The sequence below is a fragment of the Epinephelus fuscoguttatus genome, linkage group LG17 (genome assembly GCF_011397635.1).
Source record: "Epinephelus fuscoguttatus linkage group LG17, E.fuscoguttatus.final_Chr_v1".
NCBI classification, from domain to species: domain Eukaryota; kingdom Metazoa; phylum Chordata; class Actinopteri; order Perciformes; family Serranidae; genus Epinephelus; species Epinephelus fuscoguttatus.
The window spans coordinates 392,507-414,712 of NC_064768.1; the positions used below are offsets into that span (position 1 = coordinate 392,507).

At 41.7% G+C, this 22,206-nt stretch overlaps 1 protein-coding gene across 4 annotated transcripts in view; it reads right to left on the reverse strand.

Annotated features, from left to right (window-relative positions):
• Positions 1 to 8,065: 8,065 nt before the first annotated feature.
• Positions 8,066 to 22,206, reverse strand: part of mgat1b (alpha-1,3-mannosyl-glycoprotein 2-beta-N-acetylglucosaminyltransferase b) — a 65,919-nt gene continuing 51,778 nt past the window's right edge. For all 4 annotated transcript variants that reach the window (XM_049601586.1, XM_049601588.1, XM_049601589.1 and 1 more), the window contains one exon: positions 8,066 to 14,190. In XM_049601586.1, coding sequence (XP_049457543.1) covers positions 13,489 to 14,190 — 702 coding nt within the window. In that variant the 3' untranslated portion in view covers positions 8,066 to 13,488. The remainder of the gene's footprint in view (positions 14,191 to 22,206) is intronic.

The window sequence follows — 22,206 nt, forward strand, 5'->3', positions numbered from 1 at the left end:
CTACAGAGGGATAAAGTTGATGAGCCAATGAAGCTATGGGAAAGAATAGTGGAAGCTAGACTAAGAAGTGAGCATCTGTGAGCAGCAGTATGGTTTCATGCCAAGAAAAAGTACTACAGATGCAGTATTTGCTTGAGGATGTTGATAGAGAAGTACAGAGAAGGTCAGAGGGAACAGAGGGAACTGCATTGTGTCTTTGTAGATCTAGAGAAAGCATATGACAGGGTGTTGAGAGAGGAGCTGTGGTATTGTATGAGGAAGTCTGGAGTGACAGAGAAGTATGTTAAGAGTGGTGCAGGACATGTATGAGAGCTGTAGAAAAGAGGTGAAGTGTGCTGTGGGTGTGACAGAGGAGTTTAAGGTGGAAGTGGGACTACACCAAGGATCAGCTCTGAGCCCTTTCTTGTTTGCTATGGTGATGGACAGGTTGACAGATGAGGTTAGACAGGAATCTCCATGGACTATGATGTTTGCAGATGACATTGTGATCTGTAGTGAGAGCAGGGAGCAGGTGGAGGAAAATCTAGAGAGGTGGAGGTATGCCCTGGAAAGAAGAGGAATGACGGTTAGTCATAGCAAGACAGAATACTTGTGTGTGAATGAGAAGGACCCAAGTGGAACGGTGAGGTTACAAGGAGTAGAAATAAAGGAGGTGGAGGATTTTAAGTACTTAGGGTTAACAGCCCAGAGCAGTGTGGAAAAGAGGTGAAGAAACATGTGCAAACAGGTTGAAATGGGTGGAGAAAAGTGTCAGGTGTGATGTGTGATAGAAGAGTACCAGCAAGATTAAAAGTAAAGGTGTACAAGACGGTGGTAAGACCAGTGATGTTGTTTGGTTTAGAGACAGTGGCACTGAGGAAAAGACAGGAGTCAGAGCTGGAGGCAGCAGAGATGAAGATGTTGAGGTTCTTTTTGGTAGTGACAAGGATGGATAGGATCAGGAATGAGTACATCAGAGGGACAGCTCATGTTAGAGATAAAGTCAGAGAGGCCAGACTGAGATGGTTTGGACGTGTTCAGAGGAGGGATAGTGAATATATCGGTAAAAGAATGCTGAGGTGGGAACTGCCAGGCAAGAAGCCTAGAGGAAGACCAAAGAAGAGATTTATGGATGTAGTGAAAGAGGACATGAAGTCAGTTGGTGTGAGAGAAGAGGATGCAGAGGATTGGTTTAGATGGAGGCAGATGATATGCTGTGGCGACCCCTCAAAAGAACAGCTGGAAGAAGAAGTCTTTTCTGACGGACACATCCCCCTGATTGGATATTATTTGTTGATTGCACAGCGCAGCATTGCAGCTGATTAGACTGATCTGATACATCACAACATCACTGGAGTTTCATAAGATAAGAGATTAAACTAAAATTGTATCACTCCCAAGTTTTATATTTCATTTTTTTCTAATTCACTATCTAGCAAGTTAGTCTCAACAATCGGAACAAAAAGAGGAGCACACACTACTTTCTTCATCTGTTAGAAGAAAAATTCTCTTTACGATCTGTTATGTCCCTCATCAACTTGTATATTGATGCAGTTAAATGCTGTCTGTCTGACAGCAAGAAACACTTTTACGTCACTGATCATTTACATTCAGTCACATGTGAGGCTGGTCATTCCTGAGCGTCTGGTTGATGAGTTACAGAATTTCAATTTTCCCTAAACATTTGGCCAAATTAAATAATTTTAAGTGTTTGAAAGATACTGAGATTGTCTTGGTTACTTTTTAAATGTGTATTTTAACCACATATTTTTGACCTTATCTTAAGCTGTTTTCATTGTTTTAAATTTGTATAATCCATGATCTTTTAATGAGACTTACCTGGCTATTGACACAGACGCCGGTCATCAGGGTTTCAAACCACCGTGACTGATTTCACTCAAGATTGCCAGCTGAGACGAATGTCCATGCTAACAATGCCCTCCTCAGGACTGTGAGCTACTTCAAAAAGCAAATAGAGAGACCGCTAACCTGAAAGAGGATATTTGGCGTTTTTTTTTTTTAATGATAAGCTGAAGAAAAAAGACTCTCCTCCGTCCCATTTCATGGAGGTGGCTTCTGGGCAGTCTCAACAGCTTGCTTCGCTTAGCGCAACTGTTCAGGACAGAGCTCTGTGGAATCCCTCCATTAGTCCACGACTCTTCTCCTGGTCAACTCCCAACCACCAGTTGTCCTGGGCCGAAGTGGTGGTCCGTGGCCACAAGAGATACTTGCCTTGCTGCCTCGCTGCACCTCCTGCCTGCTCGGATACCTCATCTCCAGCCAGAGTACTTGACATACAGTGTAAAAACAGATCAGCAACTCTCCTGGCATGGGAACCCTCAGCAGCCATCTCCTCTTCCCCTCTTCCCCCCAGTCATATTAATAGTTGGGAATTCCATGACCAGAAACATCCATATCTTCAACACTGCATAAGGTGATGCTCAATGATGCTGCTCATCAGCAGCCTGAGCTGTCAAAAAATGATTTTAACAACCTTTTTAACATTTTAAATAACTGTGGAAAGTCTATGTTTATTTCTGGCCCTATTCCCACACTGGCCCGTGGTACAGGACAATTCACCAGAATCTAAAGCCGGAGAACGTGGCTTCAATCTGCTTGGTTTTATTGACAATTTTAATTTGTTCTGGAATCGCTCCTCACTCTTCAGGACTGACGGAGTCCACCCCAACAGGCTGGGTAGCCAAATGCTAGCGGCTAACCTGCTGCATGCCTCACAGTCATCTCCACATGACTGACTGTTCACATCGCATACACACACCCCGGAATGTCCCCCTCCTTCGCTGGCTTCATGTCAGGCCTCTGTCTTAAGCATCAGCCCCCCTTACTGTTTTCCTGTGACATTTTTGCACAGTAATTCAACCTACTGGTGCATACCACAAACACGCCCACTCCCAGCCCCTAACATTTTTCTGAATCCTTAGCCGATGTAAATGAATGAAATGAAATTTTGATTGTTGGGGACTTAAATTTTCATGTAGACAACACCTCAAATTGTGCTGCAACTGAGTTTTTAAACATTACTGATTACTACAATTTTGTCCAACATGTGCATGGTCCAACCCACAAGCATGGACACACATTAGACCTAGTGCTTACGCTGGGCTTGAATTTAGGCAGTCTCTCCATAAGAGATTTGATGATCTCTGATCAGACGTGCATCAGTCCTCCAAGCTAGTGTAAAACCTCAAAAGCAAAAGGTACAGAACGTGTTTTCACTGAACAAACACAGCACAGTCCTTCCCATCACTTTTCAATGCAGCTAGACACCAGTTGGCTTCTCTTTCTAATACAAATGACCAGTTACTAGTGTTATAGGCTTGGCTGGGCCACCTTTAAGGTTAGGCCAACTTAAGAAGGTCTGATTAGGGTTGAATGGGCTCGAGGTGTAGCTTATTCATGCTACCCTATATATACACCAAGGAAATCCACAGGCTGCAAAGTCACTGCTTCTCATTCCTATGGTGAGTTATGTTGGGGTGTACATTCAAGCTGTGTCCTTTGTTTCTTTGATTGATGTGTGTGTGTGTGTGTGTGTGTGTCACATAACTTTATGGCTGCGGACAAAAAATGTTTTTCATCTTGTTTTTGATTCATATTTAATAAACCTTATTGTTATTACTTGGAAACCTTGTCTCTGCTATCCCCTTTGTGTCAAATTGGTAAAGAGGACCATCTGAAATGGTCCCAGTCCGCACTCTCTGGTCACACTAGCATCTAATCAGTTATGCTCATCTACTGCTCCACTTAAAACTAAACTTAAGTCCACCGTCAAAATATGTCCCGTGGATGAATGAGGAACTTCGCAGCCTTAAAAAGACCTGAGGAAAAGTGGAACGAAGGTGGAAGTCCAGCAAACTGCAGGTTCATTACTCACTCCCCAAAGAACTACTAATTTTACACAACTGTAAGGTAAAGGAAGCCAGGGACCATTACTTCTTTCAGCTAATTACTGCCAACCAGCATAACCCCAGAGTTCTGTTTAATACCATCAATAAGCTTACCCCATGCCCTGAACATATCTCAAAACAAATTCAGTCACTCATCAGACCCCTCACTCCAAACATAAAATCAGGAGTAAAAATTCTGTGTGTTTTTCTGGACAGTAATTTGACCCTGGAGCAAAATAAAAAAACATAGTCCAGTCTTGTTTTTACCAGCTGAGGAACATCTCCGAATGAAGGTCACTTCTATCCTTTAATAACACAGAGAAAATCATACATGCTCCCCCTGCCTTGATTACTGTAATGCCTTGTTCAGCTGCTTCAGCAATCTATCTATCCACCTTATTTTCACACACGTAAGCAAATAGTGATCAACTTACGTTTTTTTGCGCGTGACTTCCGGTCAGCCGCTTTCCCTCATGCTTTCCCTTACCGAAACTAACGGTGCAAGCTAATTTTTTTCAATTTTCAGTTGTTTATGTTAGGCAATCAGTTAGTTAGTTACTTAGTCTGTGTATTTTATATAGATAACTGTGCCCACGTTTCCATTATAACGGAAATTTATTCCCTCTAAACGTGAATAAATCACACATCAATCAAAAACTATGAACCAAAAAAGCACAATCTATCCCGAGTGAGACAAACTGCTCGATCCCCGTCTCCAGTGTACCTGCAGAGAACCTGCAAAACCGAATCAGCGAAAAAACACACCGGGCTACACAGCCTCTCTACCTGAGCAGCTGAAGCTGCGGCTCGCACCCTCGACACACAGACGGTGCTTCTGCATGCCAGCCAAATGTGTGCGCAACTGAAAGAAATAAATATGTGAGGTGTACGCTGCTTCTCTATCTTTTTTTCCTTTTCTTTCTTTCTTTCTTTCTTTCTGTCAGCGACATACACTCCTAACACAGGACGGGTTGTTTTTATTGACTGAGTTGATTATTAAGCCATAGATGGGCGGATCGGCTCTGATAGCACCCGAATCAGCATGTACACATCAACCATCCAGCCGTTACAACATGATTGAGCTAGCAAAGCAGTTTTGTGTTGCTGTGTGTGGTATTTATTCAGTTTTGGGAAATCACGATGTCTAGAAAGCATTAGTGGCTGCAGCTGACAGGGACGGCTAACACTAGCAGCAAAGCTAACATCAGGACATCATCCGTTAAAAGCCTCCCGTTGTTGGATACGATATGAAACTACTCCAGTTAGCTCAATCATGTTGTAACTAAGACATCCGCTGGAAAAAATATTTTTTTCACGGACCGTTTATTGAGTTATTGAGTTACAGACACCGCTAACGGCTAACGGCTAACGGCTAACAGCTAACAGTTAGCTCAGCTAATCTACGATAACCATGTTATTAATTACAAACAAAATGTGCACACAGAAATAGTAACGTTTGTTCGATCATTGTGATTATAGATTTTATAAACATCAGATTAGTCTAAATGGTGATATAGTGACGTGAAAATGTGATATACATATATATATAGCTAAACTCAACAAGGTAAACAACAAGGCGATTCCCATTTACACAGTGGTCAAGAGTGCTGGACCGGAAGTGTCACACAAAAAAACGGGAGATGGCTGCGTTCTGTTTTGCCTCCGTGTTTCCATGAAAAATAAGGTGGATACATCAGCTCCAAATCATTCAAAATTCAGTGGCTAGAATTTTGACCAAAACAACTCGATCCTTACACATTACACCTATTTTGGCCTCCCCGCACTGGCTTCCTGTCTCTTTTAGAAGTCATTTTAAAGTTCTTTTAATCACATACAAGACTCTCAATGATCTGGCACTGGGGTATATAACTGAGCTCCTCACACAGTACCACCCAAATGGGCCCTGCAGGTCTGCTAATCTGGGCCTTCTAACTGGTCCAGAGTCCAAGTTAAAAGACAAAGGGTAATTGAGCCTTTTCAGTTCTTGCTCCCGAGCTTTGAAAGCATCAGATCAGCTGACTCTGTTCATGTCTTTAAATCTCGCCTGAAAGCTTTTACAGATTGGCCGTTTCCGACAGTTGATAGACTTATTGTGTGTATCAGAGTGTATGTGCGTATGCAGCTATGTGCATATCTATGCATGCTTACTGGTCTATATGTGCTTAAGCACATATGTTGGTGAAGATGTTTCTATATGCTTATGTTTTATTAGTATCACTTTTGTACTTCATTCTCAAAAAGCCCTTTGTGCTTTCAGCTCAAAAGTGCTCTACAAATAAAGTTATTATTATTAATTATTATATGTATGTATAAAACATTATGTATGTGCAGACACAAACTCTTATTTTAAGTTCCTATAGCTGTTAATAAAGCTAACAGCTGAACCACCTGTAATTATCTGCCATTATCATCAGAAACGGATGTTGCCTCAGGTGAGGTTTCAGAGGAAAACACACTTAATTTCTTTATAGACATATTTCCTTGCTTCTTCGCTCCTTGCATCTTATACTTGCATCCTTCCCCTTTGTCTTCCAGTGGTGGAACTTAGATGCAAGGAAAAGAAGAATGTTTGAATCCGGCTGTGCCAACATCCAGGTTTGCCAATGTTTCATCAGCCGAACTGGACAAAGTTACACAGTTGCAGATCAATGTAAATACAAAGTAGTTTGTGAGTCCCTGCCGTGTGTGCTGCATTGCCTGGAAACAGACTGGGGGAACTGTTTTTTTTTTCCGCAGAGCTACACAACATACTTAAATAATTTATTTCGTCACCTTTTCTTAACATTTCCTTACTCAGCATTGCTGTTTTGTTAATAAAATTAAAAATTAAAAATAAAAATTGCTGTTTTTTTTAATATTTTGTTGGGCTTTTGCCTTTAATTGACAGGAGAAAGTGAAATGAGGGAGTGAGAGAGAGTGGGGGGATGACATGCAGCAAATGGTCATGAGCCAGAGTCGAACCCACAACTGCTGCAGCGAGGCAACACCTCTGTAAATGGGGCGCCGGCACTATCCACTACGCTACCAACGCCCCAGCATTGCTGTTTAAGCTGTTGTTGAACTGTTGTATAAAAGCAATATCACAGTCAAGGTCGTGATGTTGTACTGTTTAGCATCAAACTGTCTTCGGCACGAGGCTGCCGAATCACAGCCGTGGCGATTTACAGTACAACATCACTCCCTCTCGTGTGATATTGCTTAATTATAGTTTAGGAGTAAGCTTCACGGGTTGTGTGCCTCTCTTATACCCCTTTAACACCAAATTAGCTCTGGTTCTTGAACTACTTCTGTTTAAAGTTCCCAGTTTAAAGCTATCTAGTGAACCAGCACGCGTTTCCACCTGTTTTGAGTGGAACCATTGTAATCAAGGATGTGTCATCAACAGAGGGTGATACACAATGCAAACAAAAGTAAACAGTTGTAGCAAAATTGTGGATTACATTGATTACCTGCAAACTTTTGTTTCGTCACTACAGATATTTGTTTCTCTGAGCATCCTGGCTGGAAACAAAATTTGAGGGTGTTGGTTCAGCTATCCTGATCTGTGTGATGTTTCTGCGGCAGGCATTTGGTGAATTATAAGATTGTGATAAGATTAATTTAAGACGGTTTATTACCAACTAAGGCCTTTTTTTTTTAAATTAATGAATTCAATGCCTTTTAAGACTTTTTAAGGAACCACAGGAACCCTGATCAGGTAACAGTTAGAAACAGACTATCCATGCTAAACTACTGGGCACACGGACCTGTTTTGGGCCCGAGACATGTGGCATTTACAACCCACCAGCATTAGGAGATGCTGTGGATCAGTTAGTATTGTTGCATCATGGTTAGATCAGAGCAAACTGCTGGAGTAACTCTGGAGCTGGGACTCCACAGGTGGCAGCACTGCAGAGCTGCTGTCTTGACTCTGTCCTGCCACTGGATCAGGATGAGAGTGTGAGGTTGAATCTGTGCAGTTCCTCTTCACTTTGATCATCTTTTTCTCAAACAGGTCACATCATCAAGGATGTCAACATTGTAAGAGATGTTTTTGTTCCAAAGTAAGCTTCATTAGTCACCCACAAGCTCACCATGAACCAGCAAGATGCTTTGATGACCCATCGTTCAAAATGGACGAGCATAAACATGACACGAGCCACTGTTGAGTAAGAGTCACTCCTTCAGCCTGTGGGCGAATATCAAAATAGTTGATTTTATTTATACTGTATTAAAGTTATAAACACATCAGGCAGTGCTTTTACACTTCACCATACAGACATGGGAATCAATCAATCTTGTGGATAATCTTCCAAAGCTAATTACAGTACAGTGATAATCATTTCTCTAGCCACTCCATTGTTGTTGCAGAAACAAATAAAAATTGTCAAACAATCAGTGGTTTTTAGACAAACCTAAGCTGACCAAACCATTGTTTGGATGTCATGTAATTACAACTTGCCCTGCATCAGGACTTCAGAGTGATCAGCAGTAAAATGTCAGAATCAGGAGGTTTAGATCTCATTTGCAGCTTGGAACTTGTTAGACATTTAAGACAGTTAAATATTTTTAAATAGCCTCTCCATTATAATTTCATCCTTCATATTAACAATTTCCTTCTATTTCACTCACCTGAATAAAGTGATGTGGTGGAAATGTGTAACCCTCAGAAAGTACAAGGGAATAATTCCCTTCAACTATCCCATTGCACATTGATGGAGTTTAAACTGGGCTATGTATATATAAAAACTAAGCACAAAAAGTAAGGAAATTTGGGTTTGGTAGATTACTTCTTTGTTGTAACAATGCTTCTTGGCAGTAAATCACTGTTGGAAAGCCTGTTTATGCCCTTTGAAATGGTGCCACATTTGTAAGGAACATGCATTTTTTGGGGGAGTTTTTCCTTACCAGCTGTGAGGGTCCAAAGGACAGGGATGTCATATGCTGTAGTGCCCACTGAGGCAAATTGTGATTTGTGATATTGGGCTTTATAAATAAAATTGAATTGAATTGAATTGTGGGATGAGCAGCAAAGCTGAGTATGTGGGTTGTGCCCATGAAACACACACACACACATATATATATATATATATATATATATATATACACATACATGTTCATGTTCAAAAACTGATCGAAGGCCATCAGTGCTAATTCAAGATAAACTCCACCCTTGATCCTTTGCTATATCCTGCACAAGACATTCCCAAGGCTCTCAGAGGGTTTTGGTGTTCTTTCTTTCTGGCAACAACAACTTAATTTACTGAACTGATTACTTAATAAGTTTAAATTTCCCTGTGTAATACAGCAGATCTCCCTTAAGCCCTGCTCTAGTGAAGCTACTGTAAGTGTAGCCATGATTCAGGACCATCTTACTGCACCATCACTGCTGTTATTTCCTGGAACAAGTCAATGAACAAGTTCTTACTTACTTGTATGTACATTACCTAACCACCAAGGATGTTAGGTTTCCGTTTCGGGTAGGTTTTTTTTTTTTTGTCAGCAGAATTAGGGAAAAACTACAGGCAAACTTGATGGAAGGGTATAGCATGATAGCATGGGCCAAACAAGAAAAACCCATCAAATTTTGGAGTGGCTCCAAATCACAGAGTAGATACAGAAATTATTTTTTAAATTTCATTAACCCTGCAATATAAGGCATTTGGCCTTGGCAGTGGTCTGCACTCTACTAGTTGCCTTCTAGTTATCCTTGTTGTTAACATCTTCTTGTAAACTGTTCTTGGAGCTGTGTGGAGGGACACTGAGAGCAACTTAAAACCATACCAACCACATACAAAATTTCTTGTATGTGTACACATACTTGACCAATAAAGCTTATTCCAATGACCAGATGTGTTATACAAAGAATGTTAAAAATACAAACTCACCTGAAGGTAGGTAATCTTCTACGCTATCTGTAAACTAGGGGGAAAATGTCATTAGGCTGACGTTAAGTGACACACAATTACTCAACAAAGAAAGGTCTTTTCCATTACAGTCGATACAAACTATGTTTAGTCAAAGATGCCACAAGATATCTTCCTTGCTCATTAACTGGAGTGCACTGTGTGCTCAGTGCTACCACTAGTACAGATGCTATATTACCTTCCAGCCTATATTAAAGAAAAATTAACAACATTTTTTGGAGGAGGATGTGGCCACAGCTGTGTTGGGGAGGCTACAGTAAGTTTTAGTCAGGGTTTCAGAAACAGCACTCCACTAAAACTGCTCTTCTGAGAGTTTCAAATGATATTCTAATGTCCTCTGATGCAGGTGATTGTTTTGTGTTGATACTGTTTTTGAGTCATATTTGAGTGTGTTTTTCTTTTTAATGATTATTAATCTTTCCAACGAGATGAGTAAAGTTGTGTACACAAAGGACAATCATCTGGCTCTGAGAAGAGTTAAACATCCCATACTGGCTGAGCTGAGGAAGCCGTTCAGAGTTCAGGAACTAAGGCAAAGGCTAGGAGGTGGAGATAGAAGCCTTTCCTGCTGTCGGTCTTTATGGGGAATGTCAACAACAAGTGTGATGAGCTGCTGGCACTGGTGAGAAGCTGACGACTTTACAGGGAGTGTAGTCTCATGTGTTTCATGAAGAGTTGGCTGAATGACAACATGCCTAACTCCTGTGTGAACCTACCTTGCTTCTCTACTGTGCGAGTGGACAGGGACACAAAGGCGAGCGGCAAAAACAGAGGTGGGGGATTGATCATCCTTGTAAACAATAAATGGTGTCATCCTGGACATGTCACGGTGGAGGACAAGATCTGTTGTCAGGATAATGAACTGTTGGCAGTCAGTATTAGACCGTATTATGTACCACAGGAGTTTTCACACATTGTCGCCATTATTGTTTACATTCCACAGCAACAGCAGTGGCGTGTGACGTCATGCATAAAATTGTTGCTGGAATTCAGACCCAGCACCCGAATGTATTCATTGCAATAACGGGAGATTTCAACAAGACTACTCTCTCCTCCAATCTGACTCGGTTTGTTCAGTATGTGGACTGTCCTATGAGGGAGAATAAGACACTGGAATTGTTTTATGGAAATGCTAAGGATGCCTACAGTGCCTCTACCCTACCACCTCTTGGCAGATCAGATCATAATCTGGTCTCTCCCCAGCCTACATACAAACCCTTTGTATTAAAGTTGGCCTGTTAACACCCACTCAGTCAGGAAGTGGTCCCCGGAGACCAGTGAGTCTCTTAGGGACTGTTCTGAATTACAGACTGGACTGTACTGGAGCCACAATGACATGGACATGGACAAGAGGGTGGACAGTCTGGCAAAATGTATACACTCCTCAACCAGAAAAAGTTGGCGTTCAAGAAGGGGGACAAGGAGAGGCTCAGGGAGCTTCAGTATGAGCTCAAGGAGGAACTGAGACAGGCAAAGGTGGACTACAAAAGAGAGGTGGAGAGTAAGCTGCAGCAGAACATCAGACAGATGTGGAAGAGAAAGAGGAACCTGACAGGCTATTCGAAGAAGAATTGCCAGGTTATGGATGGTGAAGTGTTCACCCTATCACTGCATTCATCCCCCCTTTCACACCTGTCACCTGCTGCTGCTGTTCCTGCTCCGCTGTCACCTGGAAGTAGCCTACCACCCACGACCAACTACCACTGTCCTTTACAGCAGACGAGGTGAGGGCGAAGCTTAGGACACTGCGTGCAGTATGCCAAGCTTGGAAGCTGTGTCTCTGGGATGGTCAGGAGCAGCACGGGTGCTCCACAGGGAACTGTTTTAGCACTGTTCCTGTTTGCACTCAACTCAGAGTCCTACCACATACAAAAATACTCTGATGACACAGTTATTGTGGCTTATATCAGGAGCAGGAGTACAGTGACCTTGTGGATGCCTTCAAGGACTGGTGCAGTAAGTGCTGTCTCCATCTGAACACAGCCAAACCAAGGAGATGGTGGTGGATTTCAGAAGGAAGAGGTCATCCCATCAGCCAGTCTCCATACAGGGGGAGGACATTGAGGTGGTGGACACCTACATATATCTGGGGGTCCTCTTGATTGAGAAGCTGGTCTGGTCTTCTAACACCAACACCCTCCACAGGAGGGGGCAGAGCTGCACGTTCTTCCTGTGGACACTGAGGTCCTTTGATGTATGTGTGGAGATGTTGACCATGTTCTATCACACAATGGTGGCCAGTGCACTCTTCTGCGCTGCAGTGTGCTGGGGAGGCTGCTTGACAAAAACACCAAGCGATTGGACAAGTTGGTTAAAAAAGCTGGCTCAGTGCTCGGCAGGAGACTGGACCCACTAAGAACTGTGGTGGTAAGGGGCACATTGAACAAACTGAAAGCCATAATGGACAATAGCAGACACCCTCTGGACTTATTTTAATTTATTTTATGTCTATTTTAATACCGCTGCGTTGTTGTTGATGAGGGGGAGTAGTCACTTTATCTGCTACGTTGTCTTTCTTGTAAGTTGCATGTTGCCCTTGTAAAGCACTTTTTGACCTTTGTCTTTGAGAATCACTAAAAATAAGTTGTACTTTATTACTTTTACTATATTACAGCAATAGCACTGAATAAAACAGCTGTTTTCAGCACTCCAGAGATGAGTGACAAAGAAATGCTGCATGGTTTGTACAGATTATGTTTCTGGTTGTTTTACACCCACCTGACACCATTTGACCACACCATATAGGTGTCTTACGATCTGGTATTTTCAACATTACCGTAACAAATTGTATGAGCTACTCTGGACTAAAATGTCCCAGTTAAGAGTTTGTTGGTCCTGGATCAGGGCTACTGTAATTTAAGAAGTTAATGTCTCTGCTTCTTCTGCATTTCCTTCTCTCTGTATAATTGCTGAAGAAGCTTTTCGTCTTTATTTTAACCATCAGGGCTATGACTTCATGTAATGAATGCAGCACTGGGCATGGCCTTTGTGTACCACCTAAACATTGTAGAGGCTTTTCCTCTGCACACAAATCTGCTCCTCATTAGTTTATAGACTTCAACAGTAACAAGATCTGGAGAGTTGGATCAATCTCAACAGCTTCTTTCAAAAACTTTACTAAATGTAAAAAGACGACCCAAGATTTTACACATAACACTATGTTTCTCAGAAGTCCTCCAGATAATCACTCTTCTTGTGTTTGGTCTTCACTATATTATCACCAACACTGAAACATGCTCTTTCTGTTGATAACTCAAAGGATTTTCTGCTACCAAACTCCATTTACAGCTGCAGCAGACATCTGAATGTATGTTAAGTCTACATTTGGCCAGTAATTCACAGGAATAAAAAATACACCAAACAAAGTGGGCCCAGAAAGCAAGGCACATTGCCAATAGCTGTTTTGAAACAGTGTTTAAGAGTGGCTAAAAGTTTAAACTCTTTGTGAAGTCTGTGTGGCTGTTGAACTTGCTGATCCTGAATGAGCACCCTATTTTAGAAGCGTTTTGAACAAAGAGGCCTGGGTGAACCCCTGATCCCCTAGCTCCATTGATGTGCAGCCCCATCTGTGTTGCTTTTGTTCCTTCATGAACCACTGTGTCTTCTGATTTTCTTTGGTCTGAGAGGGTGTTCCTCTGAATAAGACTCTTTCCCCTCTTCAACACCATTCACATTGTACAGTCTGGATCAGTCTCTCAGCTCCAGCTGATGTCATACTGCGTCCAGCCCTCTGGTGGAGCCAAGCATACCCTTCGACCCCGATACAGGAAACTGACTATGGCCCTGTAGCCTGTACGAGGAACTCCAGATTTCAAGTCGTCCATCACCCCTAGATTTCGAGCAAAGATTTTAAAACTGTCCCGGCTTGAGTACTCCACCCTGTAGGGACCAGGGCCTTTTAAGATGCCCGCTTGTTGTAGGTCCTCAATCTTCACCAGTGGGGCACTGTAAACCTCTTTTATAAACTTTTCATCATACCTCTCTTTTAGCAGATAAGACAAATCCTGTTTGGTAAAAGGCACAAATTCAGTGTTTAGTTTAATGTAACGAAGGTACTGGTCAAAGAATTGACCTAAACTGACACCTTTCCGGCCAAAGGTGATGGTCCGGGAGATTTCAGGCCGGATGCAGGAGCGGTCCTTGCGCTGCTCTGGCTGACGCATCCAGTCGTCCCAGAAGGCTGAGGGCCATTTGGGTTCCAGTTCATCCCACATCTCCTTCAGTAGCATCCAGCCCAGACCAGGGAAGAAGTCTGTTCTGTAGAGGAGCTCGGCTTTGGATGGATCCACCAAGGCATCTCTGCCGTTGTCATTCCATGCAGAAACGCACCACAGGGTGGGGTCAGCACGCAGGATTGGGTACAGGGCTCGGAAATACTCAAAGAAGTCCTGAGCCACCTTAAATGAGAAGACAGAGATGCACAGCAGTGAGCTGCTGCTTCAGAGATATAGTCCAAACAAATCAAAAGAATCAATGAAAGGTCAGTTTACAGAAGTCAGTTCATTTGCTGATGCACTCTATTGTCAGTTTTGGATGCAGGGGTGTCACTAGACTTAAGACTGTACTGGGGCACAGAGAATGCATGCGAGCGCGCAAAGCGTGCAAGCAAAAAGATTTTTAGCACTTATTTATAATAAAAAAGCTTAAATAGTGCTTTAAACTATACAGTCAGATCAGGCCTACTTGTGCACTTGCAAAATCGAATTTGGGGCGACAAAACCAGATATTTTTAGCCATTTTTCTGGTGACAAAACCGTATATTTTTAGCCATTTTTCTGGTGACAAAACAATATAAGAAGCATGATGGTGGGACATTCTGTCACTTCAAAGTTGTCCAAAACATGTGGTTTGTGCCAGGCGGACATGATTGCCAGTATTTTTTCATTATTGCAAGAAATTCCATTGACTCATTCACAAGACAAAAATGTGTTTTATCTGAAAGAAACATGCAAAATTTACATCTAAGATAATAGAAAATAGTCAACCAAGTGCAATGATGTCCTCCAAGGTAATATTTGTTTTTCATTTATTCATTCATTCATTCATTCATTCATTCATCTTCTAACCGCTTCATCCTCTTGAGGGTCGCGGGGGGGCTGCAGCCTATCCCAGCTACATCGGGCGAGAGGCAGGGTACACCCTGGACAGGTTGCCAGACTATCGCAGGGCTGACACATAGAGACAAACAACCATTCACGCTCACATTCACACCTACGGACAATTTAGAGTTATCAATTAACCTAGTCCCCAATCTGCATGTCTTTGGACTGTGGGAGGAAGCCGGAGTGCCCGGAGAGAATCCACGCTGACACAGGGAGAACATGCAAACTCCACACAGAAGATCGGGATCGAACCGGCAACCCTCTTGCTGTGAGGCGAGAGTGCTAACCACCACACCACCGTGCCGCCCCAGCACAATGATGTGTGTGGTATCACATGAAAGCTCTGCTCCTGTGCTTTCATGCGATATGCGACATTTCTGTACAACCCTGCATTTGCGAGTAATCCATCCAAGAGTAATGTGTGCAAAGCTGTATGAAAGCTCTGTTATACATAATTTTAGTGTAAATTTATCTTTTTTTTTCGCTGTAAAAACATTGGACTACCGACAAGTACTTGGTCCTGTCGGAAAGCTACAATTCTGCTGTTTCATGTGATATGCGTGGCTTCTCGCTATGACGCACAGTCGCGGAGAAAATCCATAGAGAAGAACGGGTGTGAATTTGGACGCACTTTGCATCATTCGGGCCCGTAGCCATATGCGCACTGTGTACGAGGAGTGAATGGAGTAGCACATGAATGAATTACCATTAAGTAGCCATGTCCACACTGTGTATGCTGTGTGGAGTTAAAACTCCGAAGTGAATTTTTTACTGGTGAAATGTTTACTGGGGCACTGCAGATCAATACTGGGGCACGTGCCCCAGTAAAATCTGTCTGGCGACGCCGATGTTTGGATGTATTAATATCATTCATAAACTTTTAATTCAGTTGTCTCCACTTGGCAAAACCTTTCCGACCTTTAATGAATAACTGGGTCTTATTTTCATAGTTTCAGCTATTAATTGTAGTAATATTGTACTCACCAAATAAACAGCCAAGATCGATCCGGGAACACAGCAATTTAATTCAATTCAACTTTATCTATAAAGCCCAATATCACAAATCACAATTTGTCTCAGAGGGCTTTACAGCATATGACATCCCTCCATCCGACCCTCACAGCAGATAAGGAAAAACTCCCCAAAACCTTTAATTGGGAAAATTGGTAGAAACCTCAGGAAGAGCAACTGAGGGGGGGGATCCCTCTTCCAGGACAGACAGATGTGCAATATGACATATGTAATGGTGGGGGGGGGGATTCCACATGGTTTCCACATTCTTTTTTGTCATGTTCCTACTATACAGTGCCCCAGGAATGAGTCCTAAAACCTGCAAATTGCATTTTAGCACTCTCAGTTCCCTTATTTCAAAGTCAATGGGTTTTTTTTTTTAGGGGTTTTTGGTTAGATGCCTGTACTAAGCACAACACAAGCTTAAGAGACTTTCAGGTTTTGTTCTATGACATAAAATACATCAGTAGATATAGGGCTGGGCGGTATGACAAAATTTTCATATCACAGTTTTAAGAAAAAATCATATCGGTTTCACGGTATTTCATGGTATTTTGCTCAGGTTCGGCCAACTTGACATGCTGCTGTGTTGTGCTGTGCTATGGCCTATTCAAGTGCCAGAATTTGTTATTTACCTGACAACGCCTGAACACACGCTCCGCTCCATTCATTTGGGCTCCACTGACTGCGTACGGAAGCGACATGTAGAGAAGCCAGCGGGGTTGTTTACCGTTTGCCGAGCCGAGAGGCTGCATGAAATAACCCAAGTTATTACATATATTTGAGTTATCTACAAGTTTACTGTACTGTTTGTCATCTACTCGTTTTCAAATGTCCGCCACGGACATTTACACAATGTCATGGATAAACATGGGTAAATGCATGAAAAAAAATCATCACATATCACCTCTGATAATGGTTTATTCATTTAAAAACACATTGTGCTCGTTTAGCACACTATTTCATGTCGTTTTTATCTGCTGGAGGGTCGCGTAGGGGAGCGTAGCGCGACAAAAATAGAAGAGCCGCGTAAATAGAGAGAGGAGAATGGTAAACGGCGGTGCACCGCTGCTAGTTGCATATAGGGGAAACACTGCTCTTTTTGGTATGAGTTCTTCTGGGTCATCGTTTACAGTTGCTTTGCTTTCAGGACTCTCTCCGGCAGCCATTCTCACCTCTAAACTTTTGTATGCTCTCACTCTCTCCCGCTCAAGCGTGCCTGTGGTGTGCAGCGGTGAAATGGGTCCCCGCTGAAACACTTTTCCGCCGCACACGTTCCGGACGTTGTTTGGGCTATTTGCCGGTATTGCGGTATATGAAAAATTCATATCATAACGAAAATAAATACCGGTTTTCGGTACAAACCGGTATACCGCCCAGCCCTAAGTAGATACCAAACTGGTGAATTATGAAGTTTTTATGTCTTCAAAGAGACAGTTGCTAACAAGTGGCTAAATGAGACTACAGAGCATCATCACGCCAACCATGGCTTTACAGTGTTGTTGTGATCAGGATGTTAAATCATGTGTACTTGGGAGTGTTATGCATTAGTGTCACTACAAGTAGCAACATTACAAACTTAACTACATTTCTCAGTAGCGTGGTGGTAATGTCCCTATTTTCAGTCAATAGCTGTGACTGCTGCCAACGCCACACCGAGGCATGTAGATGAGGGAAGCACTTCCTCATGACATCTAGGGGTGTCCCCGACTAAGAATTTTCATAGTCGAATCTGATTTGACAGATTTTTCCTTTAGCCGACTAATCGTCGAATCATGTTGTTTTCCCCCTCATTGATTAATGAGCTCATTTGCGTCAGTTTCCGCTCCAGAGAAGAGCTAAAACACCCAAATAAACAAATTTAATTCTTCAGTTGGCATAGTAAGATAATAATAATAATAATAAAAGTGAAAGGGTTATCATTTTATCTTTATTCCTTTCACTTCATCAAGGTATGATGCTTGTATGAAAGAGCTTGGACATTTGTGTGTGCTCATCATGTCAGTATGCACGTTCATTAAGTGGTAGGAAATGACATATGTGTCCACGAGTTTTTTTCCTTTCGTGTTTGCTACTGTGTATCGGAGTGAGTGTAAGTGCGGCGCACATCACAGTGCAGTTTGGACGTACCTAAGATGACGGACATCCTTGTTCCTCCTTATAGAGTGTTGAGTCAACGACGGAAAGTAAGTCTGTCTTGATTATTATGTTTATGAAAGGTTAATGTCGTTTCCATGTGGGAAGGAAATGTGCGTTGTGTGGACGCCATTATGCCTTACCTTACCTTACCCATTATACCTTTTTTTTCGCCACACAGCGTCGCTGTTGTCCTGTGTATGACCTGGGTGAGGATGTATGTGTGACATTTAGTTTTTCTCTGAACAGGATGTTGTTTGATTGTAACCCAGGTTACTCTTTTATGGTTATTTGTGTAACTGTCGGTTACTGTTTCTATGAAAGGGAAGCGTTGTGATGCTGATTGGTATATTTATGTTGAAATGTTGTTTATTATGGAGAGTTTATTTATGTCTAATGAACCTACATTTATTTTGGTACACATATATAGATATTCCTTTATTCTTGCGTCACAGTAACTTGTGTTGGGTTTATGTTAAGATACAGCACTTAATGTTGGTTTATTTGTTATTTCAGACTGATGACAATACTGAGTGTCAAAGGAAATAAATACAGCTGGAAGTCAATCCAAAGAAGATAGCACGTCTCCTCCTCTTCACTCCTGTGTCCTGACCGACACACCATCTTGTTTACTATCAACCCATACGAACTAGCTGTACCTCCTTACCTCATAAACAATGCTCTAGATGAGCGCAGAGCCTCATCCATGTCTTTACCAGGAGTCGTTTCTGACTCGTCAGAACTTGCCATTTCATTCACAAATAAACATCCAAAAACATCATCAAAAGGTTTAGAAACAGTTTTCCTTCTTACTGACTTCAAGTTACTTCATTAATCAACTCAGGTTCATACAAGTTCATCCACACGGACCGTGTGTCACCGCTCTCAATTGTTTGGCCACGTCGGAGAAAAAGTCTATCAAGAAAACACTCAGCGGTGAAATTTGTTTCAAGACACTTCAGGTAAATGAATAATCCTTCAAAAAAGTTTGATTTGAGAGCACATACCTCCTCCAAAGGGGAGTGTATCTATGTTTCCCGGGTTCTGTGTTCCCCACTTAACCCTGCAAAAAAAGTTCTATGTTCCCCGCTCAACCAAGTGGGAACATAGAACCTTTTTTGCAGGGTTTTAAAGTACATAGAACCTGGGAAACATAGGGATGACTCCCCACTCACTCACCTCAGCTTATTTGGATCAAGCAACTGGGTGATTTATTCATGCGTAGTAATGATTATGCCTACTGATTAAACGCACGCGTCATTTTCAATTTTTTATTAACAGAAATTAGGCTTATGTTTGTACCAAAATAGGCTATATATCATGAATTACTAGAAAACAAATACATCCTATTAGTCCATGAGCCAGACCACCAATCATAATAGAAAAGGTGGGCAAATTCTTGTTGCTATTTTCTTTTTCCTATATATGTCTACCAGTGTTGTGTGTAACGCGTTACAAAGTAACACGTTACAGTAACGTAACTACTTTTATTGGGTAAAAAGTAATGTAACGCGTTACTACTGAAAATATGGTAACGGAACGTAGTTACTTTGTCAGTTGGGCAAAACGTTACTTTTCCCGGGGACAGATTTGACGGTGACACTGCCTGTCTGCCTCAGCTGCGCACTAGGCAGGAACTGTGACAGTTGCCATGTCAACAGTACAGACAGGAGCGCCAAAATCAAGAATCGTATGAGGAATATGGAAGATACACACGCCTCCTCGGATTATTTTAACAGTTTGTCCGCCAAAGACAGGTTAGCTTATTGTAATAAGCTAACAATTAGCAACGGAGTGAGGTTTCCTGACCCGTACTTAATGTCGGGTCAGTGGGTCACCGACCCAACGAAATGGCCTAAGCTACAGTGACCGGACATTTTTTTATATCTTGAAACCCAGCGTTTATACGCATGAAAAACTCAAGGCATAAATCCCTTGATGTGTATAATTTTACACTTTGCAGTCATGTCCAAGATATTGAATACCGGGATTTATCTGATGGTTTTTGTGCTCTACGGACCGAAGTACTGCCGAGCCAGCGACAAGGACACAAAACAGTAACGTTAACTAATGTACAAGACCTGGGCGATTCTGAACAAGTCGACCAACTATATACTGACAGCGAACTGCACTTGTATGGCTGGGTAAGTGTTGTTTAATGTAACTTTAACCTCACTAGTCAGACCTCAGACATGGGGAACATACGACCCCGGAACCTCAAAGGAAATCAAAACGACCCCCAAAACATCAATAAAATGCAGCATTGTGTTAACAGAAAACAGAACAATCATAACCTGCCTACCTTCCTGGCAGGTGTGTGAACGGCAGCCTGTTGCAGCAGCTCCTATTTTGTGTATTTTAAATTGCTGCTGTGACGTTGAAATTTCCCCCCGAGGGGTTAATAAAGTACCTACCATACCATACCAGAAGAGAAAATGAATTAATTTATTCGTGCAGGTCTGTAGCTTACTGCAAAGTATGAGTCTGTTACACAGACACAGTCTCACAGTTACACACGTAATAACAGAACAGAAAATGATTTATTCATGAATATGACACTATTTGTTCAAAGATAGTGTCTGTGAATATTAATATTTTCCTCATTTAGTGATGCAACAGGTCTGGCAAATAGGCTATTAGTAGTAGTAATCTGTCATGTAACAAATTCATGTAGCCTAGTTAACACAAATTAACTCTCACTCTTTAATCTTTATTTTATCACCAAAGTGGTAAATACCAGTCGGAAATTCGGATTTTTTCACATTTAGGAAATGAGATGGGGTTCTACCCAAAAACACCATAAAAGTAACGTAAAAGTAACGAGTAACGTAAAAAGTTACTTTTCACAGAGGGTAACTAAGTAAAGTAAGGGATTACTTTTTTTAAGAAGTAACGAGTAACGACTAAACACTACTTTTTAAAAGTAACTTCCCCAACACTGATGTCTACATTATTTACTGGCATGATAGCCATTGCAGACTGGTAGCTTAGTGATGGTTAACATGCATTGAATATATGGACCCCTATTGCGAAAACCCATTGACTGTGTATGGTGCCTATTTGGTGCTATGGTGTTTGTTAACTACTTGTTGACTACTCAGGCTGTCTAAATCAATCCAATATATTCTTAAGATATTGAAGAACTGAAAAAAATGTTATTATTGGCTACCCAGATAAAATATGAGGCTGCTACAACTTTATTTTTTAAAATTCTGCATAGGTGGAAATTACATTTTAATTTTTCTCTTCTGTATCTATTCACATCAGAGTAATCAGGTAATATTTACATTATTTTAGACACCAGATTTGAAATCTCAAAAGTCTTACCTTCCACCAGATTTATGAATGTAGCCCTTATAGTTCTGGAGATATACTCACTTTTATATGTGTATGGTGTTTCAAGTGGAATGTCCATATAACATGAAAGGTTTATTTATATCAAGATCCCTATGCCTATGGTAATAATAACCATATGATTCACCTGCAAGATTGATGTTTCTGAATTTAAGGAAAATGATAACATACTCATGAAACAAATCAACACTTTTTACTTTTGAAGCAAGCATTTGAACAAAGAACTAGAAAAAATAGATTATGATCCTTATGTCATAGAACGTGGAGCACACTAATACAGTATTTAAAGTATTTCAAGGCCCTACTCAAGATCAGTCGTCAGTTTCTGAGTAAGTCAGGTCTGCATCTGTGATAGTGCTACACGATTAATCTAATCGCAATCGCGATGTCAGGCTGTGCGATTACATAACCGCATATTTGCGATTTAATGTGAATAATATTAAAGTGTGTGCCTGTGACTGTGACTCTCCTACAGTGTGCAGAGTTTGTCGACATTATGCCCACAAGCTATCCTGGTGTGTGCAGCACGTATGGTCATGTACGAATAAGAATAAGAATAACTAAGAACAACTTTATTCATCCCCAAGGGGAAATTCACCGTGACCACCCGGCATGCAGCAGCGACCAACATAACTGCTGTAGAAGAGCATGATCACAACCAAAAACAGGCTGAGTTGGTGGCGGAAAAAACCCCAACGTCTGTTATATGGCGATACTTTGAGTTGTGTAAAACTTTACGAGGTAAATTGCCACGTCCCGTGGCAACACGACGAATCTATATCAACACTCGAGACAGCAGATAGGAGAGTA